The sequence below is a fragment of the Elephantulus edwardii genome, unplaced genomic scaffold (genome assembly GCF_000299155.1).
Source record: "Elephantulus edwardii isolate Elephantulus edwardi_28Jun2011 unplaced genomic scaffold, EleEdw1.0 scaffold00009, whole genome shotgun sequence".
NCBI lineage: Eukaryota > Metazoa > Chordata > Mammalia > Macroscelidea > Macroscelididae > Elephantulus > Elephantulus edwardii.
The window spans coordinates 12,713,838-12,721,048 of NW_006399759.1; the positions used below are offsets into that span (position 1 = coordinate 12,713,838).

General features: G+C 40.9%; 1 protein-coding gene across 2 annotated transcripts; it reads left to right on the plus strand.

Annotated features, from left to right (window-relative positions):
• Nucleotides 1-6,654: 6,654 nt before the first annotated feature.
• On the plus strand, nucleotides 6,655-7,206 carry LOC102852421 (ADP-ribosylation factor-like protein 8A-like). Of its 2 annotated transcripts, XM_006880639.1 has the most exons (2): nucleotides 6,664-7,030; nucleotides 7,081-7,157. In XM_006880639.1, the coding sequence occupies exons 1-2, from the start codon at nucleotides 6,664-6,666 to the stop codon at nucleotides 7,155-7,157; spliced, it is 444 nt and encodes a 147-aa protein (XP_006880701.1). The 2 variants fall into 2 exon arrangements, with proteins under 2 accessions (XP_006880702.1, XP_006880701.1); XM_006880640.1 differs by having other exon boundaries at nucleotides 6,655-7,206.
• The last annotated feature ends 5 nt before the right edge of the window (nucleotides 7,207-7,211 follow it).

The window sequence follows — 7,211 nt, forward strand, 5'->3', positions numbered from 1 at the left end:
CTTCCCCTCCTGCGCTGTCCCTCCACCCTCCCAAGCATGATGTCCTTCTCCAAGGACCGGTCCCTCCTTACAACATGTCCAGAGTATGTCAGATGAAGACTCAGAATAATTGCTTCCAAGCAGCAGCCCGGTTTAACCCTCTTAAGAATGAATCTGTTTGTTTTCTTAGCAGTCCATGGTATGCTCAATACTCTTCTCCAACACCACAGCTCAAAGGCATCAATTCTCCTTCTGTCCTCCCTAGTCATTGTCCAACTCTCTGACGCATAACAAATGATTGCAAAGACCATGGCCTGTATCAGACTCACCTTAGTCTCCAGTGTGGCATCATTGCTCTTCAATACTTTGGAGAGGTCCCTAACAGCAGACTTTCCCATGGCAATGCGCCTTTTAATTTCCTGGTTGCTGGTGCCAAGAGTGTTGACTGTGGAGTCAAGCAAACTGAAGCTGTGAACAGTCTCAATCTCTTCACCATCCATCCTGATGCTGCCAATTGGTGAGAATCTTTGTCTTCTGATATTGAGCCTCAGTCCATATTGAAGGCTACAGTCCTTGACCATTTGCAGCAAGTGCTTCAGGTCCTTTTCAGTTTCAGCAAGCAGGCTTGTGTTATCTGTGTAACACAGACTATTGATAGATCTTCCACCAATCTTGATGCCACCTTTCTTCTCATAGAGCCCAGCTTCCCAGATAATAAGTTCTGCATGCAGGTTGAAAAGGTATGGAGATAGGACACATTCCTGGTGTACACCCTTTCCAATTTTGAACCATGCAGTGTTTCTTTGGTCTGTTCTGACCACTGCCTCTTGGTCTAAGTATAGGTTTCCCATTAGCACGATCAAGTGTTCTGGGATTTCCATTCTTCTCAGAGTCAGCCACAGTTTGTTATGATCCACACAGTCAAAGGCCTTTGCATAATCAATGAAACACAGATAAACATTCCTCTGGTATTCCTGTTTCAGCTAAGATCCATCTAATATTAGCTACAATATCCCTAGTACCATGACCCCTTCTAAACCCAGCCTGGACTTCTGGCAGTTCTCTGCTGATGCGCTGTTCCAGTCGTTTTTGGATCATCTTCAGTAGAATCTTGCTTGCATGTGAAATCATTTATATTGTTCTATAGTTTCCACACTCTCTTGGGTCAACCTTCTTTGGAATGGGAACAAATATAGATCTCTTCCAGTCAGTTGGCCAAGTGGTTGTTCTCCAGATTTCTTGGCACAACTTGGTGAGCACATCCAGGGCAGCACCTGTTAGCTGAAGTATGTCAATTGGTATACCATCTATTCTGGGGCCTTATTTTTTGCTATTTCCTTCAAAACAGCTTGAACTTCTTTCTACATCACCATAGGCTCTTGTTCATATGTTGTTTCTTTGAATTCTTCTGTGTCTGTCAATTCCTTTCAATACAGTGATTCAGTATATTCTTTCCATCTTCTTTTAATACTTCCTGGATCATTTAATATTCTGCCTAATGCATAAATTTACTCCTCTGGCAGGTTTTGAATAATCTGTAGCGAGATTTTACTTTTGTGTCTACTAGCTATACATCTGACACCTGCAAAATGAATAAGGATGACAGAAAAATAATTCATGTCTTACAGCTGTGGTGTTGGAGAATAGCACTGAACATCCCACTGACGGCCAAGGGAATAAACATATATGTCTTGGAGAGGGTACAGCTGGAGTACTCTTTGGAGGCAAGAATGATGAGGCTTCACCTCACATACTTTGAACATATTGCTAGGAGGTGCTATTCCTTAGAGAGGGACTTGATGTTGGGAAGGATGGAAGGTCAGTGAGGGAAAGGAAGCCCCATAATCAGGTGGATTGAAAGGGTAACTGCTGCAATGGGCTCTTGTGTGTGAGGAAGTATGTGGATGGTGCAGGACAGGATTGGGTTCAGATCTTTCATTTCTAGGGTAGCTATGAGTCATACTCAACTTGACAGCACTTAACAACAAAAATAAAATTATAGATTTTATCTTCCCCCCATACTAGCTCTTGTAAATCTTGTCTAGTTTATATTTACAGCACATCTCAGTTTAAACTTGCTACAAGGGCTTGGTTAGCCTTATGTGGTTAATGACTTCCATTTTGGGTAAGTCAGGTCTAGAGTTTCAAAGTCACTATGGATAGTGACTATGATTGTAAATAGCTTTGTCATTATCTTATGACAATGAGAACATTGTTAATTTTAATCAGCAATTAACAACTTCTGGCCTGAGGTAAATTCTACTTTTTATCATATCAAAGAAGTAATCTTATTTTATGAGATAGTCTTATTGCGGTGGTTAGAAAATGCATACATAAGTCACTTCCTTAATTTCTAAGAAAATATTCTGTCTTTTGATTTAGTGATAAGGTGTTTTATTTAGTCTTCCCCCCACCCCCATCGAATCTTTGAGTCCTGTTTTGACTCCTACTTAGTGATTGTGATTGTTATTGAGTACTCTAGAGTCAGAGGCAACCCATAGTTGCTGCTCTCGTGGGTTTTCAGAGGCAGTCAATCACATGGGAGGAGATTGCCCATTCTTCTCTCATGGAGCAGCTGGTGGCCTCGAACCGTGTACCTTCAGAATTGCAGTGCCGCTTTTTGAAGAGCATTGCTATTTTACTTATTTTGCATGATTCAGTTTATGTGATTTTCTTTTGCATGTAACATAATTAAGGCTAAACAACAAAGAAAAAGAATCTGGTCATTCAGTGGTTCTCAGTCACTCACAGAGTGAGTGAGTGGTTCAAGCACAGTTAGCAGCTGTAGGTGTTGGTGACAAAGACTAGGTGATGTGTTTCCATCAAAATTGCAGTCTAGTAAATTCTATAGGGCAGTTGTAGTCTGCCACATAGACTCATTACGAGTCAAAATAGACTTGAGAGCATTTAACAACAGACAAAAAATGAATAGGCCTTTGGACTGTGACAAGCCTTTGTTCCTTTCCTAAAGTTTAATAATTTTTAGATAGTGGAATGAGGTGCCAGCTTGCAGCCTGTGGCTGAGGCGGTAACCTAGACACCTTAAAACAGCTTAGCAATCTTAGAATGAACAGCTAGGAGGTGAGAAAGAGCTGAGCAAATGAGCAGCAGTAACAGTGAGTGCTCAGATCTTGAATGAACTTCAACCACCATGTATGGATGTTCCACTTGGAGAAGGTTGTACCCTTCCCTGTTTCTGGCATACTGAGAAATGGCTGCAGGGCTAGTTTAGGGGGTACAAGCTTCAACCACCTGATTGTTGTGGCAACGAGCCAAGGGCACTGAAACTTCTCTCATAGCTGACTGTGAATACCTGCTCCATTCTCAACTTTGGTCCAAAGTCAAGAATGAAAACTATTGCTGGTCACATGCTTTATAATAGAGTTATAGTGTGTATGGTCTGATAATAGTAGCAACAGTAACACTTGGCCCTCTGGTGGACTGATCAGGCTTTTTACCTTCCCCCCTCCCTTTTTCTTCTTTTTATGAAACCTGTTACCAGTACCACTTTCTTGATTAGTTTCTTCGAGATTCACAAGATGTTTTCCAGAAAGGAAGGAAAAGTGATGTTTTGATGATGATGGGATGAGTACTAATATTTCAACTTGAATATTAAATTGTGGACCACCTTTTTATCACCAAATTGGCAAAGTAAAAAATAATACTCAAATCAGCTTTTAGATTCTTTAGTATAAAGGCATAAGACTTCATGTTTTTTTTTTCTTAAACCAAAATTTAAATTAATGTTGAACAAACTTTGCAGAATAATTTAGAAATTTTCATCATCCCCTTCCGTTCTCTGTCAGAGATTATTCAGGTCCCCCAAGCTAATTCTGAAACCTTCGGGTACAGCTAGATTTTAGAATTGAGAGTCTTTATGTTTTTAGAAAGTTAATAAAGCAATAAGGTACATTTTACTCTATGTTTCACCCGGTGGGTGCTAGGGCTAAAGTACCTAGTAAAATACATTAATATTTCACAGCAAAATATGTAAACAGTAAATGGAATATTATTGCTTCAAATAAATTCAGGTCAAATTGTGCTGTTTAGTGAGTTCTAAACAGGTTTTGCCTTCAAATGTTTTATGGAAAAATAATCTGTGTTTGTAGAATGTTTTTGGATTTCAGAATTGTAAATAAGGGATTGTAGATCTGGGGAGCATTGGAATTATTTTCCCCTGGAGAATATAAAAGATTTCACCTGAGCACAGCTTGTGTATATGCATATTTTTATTTCAATTCTTTCAAGTGTTTCTGATTGTTGAACTAGCTGAGATATTTCCTTTTGAAATCATTTTTTGGAAATATTTTTATTTTCTAAATAATTTTAGCAATAATTTTTAAATTTATTATGCTGCTGTTGTTTGGTGCTGTCGAGCTGACTGCAATTCGTAGTGGCCCTATGAGCAACAGATATGCATTTTGTGCTATCCTGTACCATCCTCACAATGCCAAAGTCCACTATTACAGTCACTGTGTCAATCCATCTTGTTGAGGGTCTTTCTTTGTTTTGTTGACCCTCCACCTTTCTTTATTCCCAAGGACTGACTCCTCCTGGCAAAAAATATGTGAGGTGAAGTAGGAATGTAATAACAGGATTGGAGGAAGACTCATCAACAACCTACATTATGCAGATAACACAACCTTGCTGGCCAAAATAATGGAGGACCTTCGACATTTGTTGCAGAAGGTCAAGGACTGTAGTCTTCAATATGGAGTAAAGATCAACATGAAGAAAACAATGATTCTTAACCACAGGGCCAACTGGTAGCACCATGATAGATGAAAAAGAGATTGAGATTTAACAATTTCAGCTTTCTCGGGTCTACAATCAATACTATTGGCACCAGCAGTCAGGAAATAAAAAAAAAAAACAAATTGCAATAGGAAAATCTGCTGTCAGGGACCTCTCCAGAGTGCTGAAGAGGAACAATGTTAATCTAGAGACTAAGGTGTGCCAGATGCAGGCCATAGTCTTCATAATTCTTTGCTATACATCAAAGAGCTGGGCAATGATCAAAGGTAAAAGAAAAAAGAATCGATGCCTTTTGGTGGTGGTGCTGGACAAGAATATTGAACATACCATGTACTGCCAAGAGAACAAACAGGTCTCTACTAGAGAGGGTTAAACTAAGCTACTCCTTGGAGGTAAGGATTTTGAAGCTTTGCTTCACATACTTTGGGCATATTACCAGGAGGGACCAGTACAGGTGGAGGAGAGGAAGACCCTGGGTGAGATGGATTGACACAGTAACAGGAATAATGAAGGTAGGTGTGTCAGAGACAGTAAGGTTGGTTCAGAATAGAGCAGAGCGCAGAGTTATTGTTTGTAGGGTTGCTATGAGTTGTAGTTGACTTGATGACACATAACAACAACAACGACTCTAAGGAGCCCCCTGGTTGCATTTTCTCTAAGACATGCTTGTTTATTCCCTTGGAAGTCCATGATATATTCATACTCTTCTCCAACACCACAATTTAAAGGCATCAGGGCTTCTGTTATCATTCATTATAACAGAGCAAAGTTGAAAATAGCATTAATTTAGTTTTTAAAACATAAACTTCAGATTTTTGGTTAAATAATATATTTTATTCCCTTTTAAATGGTAAACTTATATCAATTATATCTATTTTTTATTTTTTAAGGGCTAACTTTAAGACATTTCTTTCTCATTAGCACTCAGTTGCTTTATGATTCTATCATCTTTATTACTTTGAAAACATCATCAGATTACTGTATTTGTTATTGACTTCTTTTAAAAGACTGAAGTGGACTCTAGGAATTTTTCTGTGGGGACTGCTTTTGTTTCATTCTGTAAACTTGATATAGTTCGAAGACTAGAATCTCTCCCTTTTCTTTTGACTCCTCTTCCCACCATCTCTACAACATGTGACTTGTAAATTTTTATTTTCCATAGATATATTAGCTTTCTGTTACTGTAATATTTTGCACTGGCTTTTCTTAAAATTAAAAAAAAAGAAATCTAATTATCTCCCATTAAAACCTTCGATCAGGTAGAAACTTTTCTACTTGAATTTCTCTGTTACAGCTGAAATGTCAAGAGCTGTGCTCCACAAAGACTGAGAGGTAGTATGGTTTTAGTGTTGACAAGATCCTACGAGCAGCATTGGCTTCAGGGGGCTGGGATGGAAGGAGAAATGTCAGTGAAAATGGAGCAATGAAAGAACTAAGAAGCCAAGGTGCTGAATCAGGATCCTAGAGTTACTCAGAATGTTGGAAAGACTCAAAATGATGGGACAAAAGCCCTGAAGGTGATACTGCTGCACTCACACTTTTCTTGCCGTCCAGCTGAAACAGCTCATAGCTGACCCTCCATTGGTTTCTGAGTCTGGAAAGCACATGTGAAGAGGTTCCTCAGATGTCTGCAGCTAATTTGAAAACGTCAGAAAGGCGTGGCCTTTGTGTTAGTTAAGCAGCACCACTCCAGAAGGATCACATCACTAGGACACCTGACTGCGTTACCTCCGAATCACGCAAGTACTTTGGTTATAAACGTTTTTCTTCATCTTCAGTAAAGAAGATTTTCTCGGTGCTCCAGCCTCCGCCGGCACCGAGCAGTGGGACCCGGGCCTCAGTGGGGAGGGGCCGCTCTGGGCTGCAGCGTGAGGGCAGCGAGGCCAGGGGACCCGGCAACGGCACGGGGCGGGGCCGGCAGCAGAGACCATGATCGCTTTGTTCAACAAGCTGCTGGACTGGTTCAAGGCCCTGTTCTGGAAGGAGGAGATGGAGCTCACGCTAGTTGGGCTGCAGTACTCGGGCAAGACCACCTTCGTCAACGTGATCGTGTCAGGACAGTTTAATGAAGACATGATTCCCACCGTGGGTTTCAATATGCGCAAAATCACCAAAGGGAATGTGACCATCAAGCTCTGGGACATTGGAGGACAGCCCCGTTCGCTACTGCGAGGAGTGAGTGCCATTGGGTACATGGTGGACGCCGCTGACCAGGAAAAGATCGAGGCCTCCAAGAACGAGCTCCACAACCTACTGGACAAACCCCAGCTGCAGGGCATCCCGGTCTTAGCCCTGGGTAACAAGCGAGACCTCCTCGGAGCATTGGATGAGAAGGAGTTGATTGAGAAAATGAATCTGTCTGCCATCCAGGACCGAGAGATCTGCTGCTACTCCATCTCTTGCAAAGAAAAGGACAACATTGACATCACCCTACAGTGGCTTATTCAACACTCAAAGTCACGGAGAAGCTGAGACTG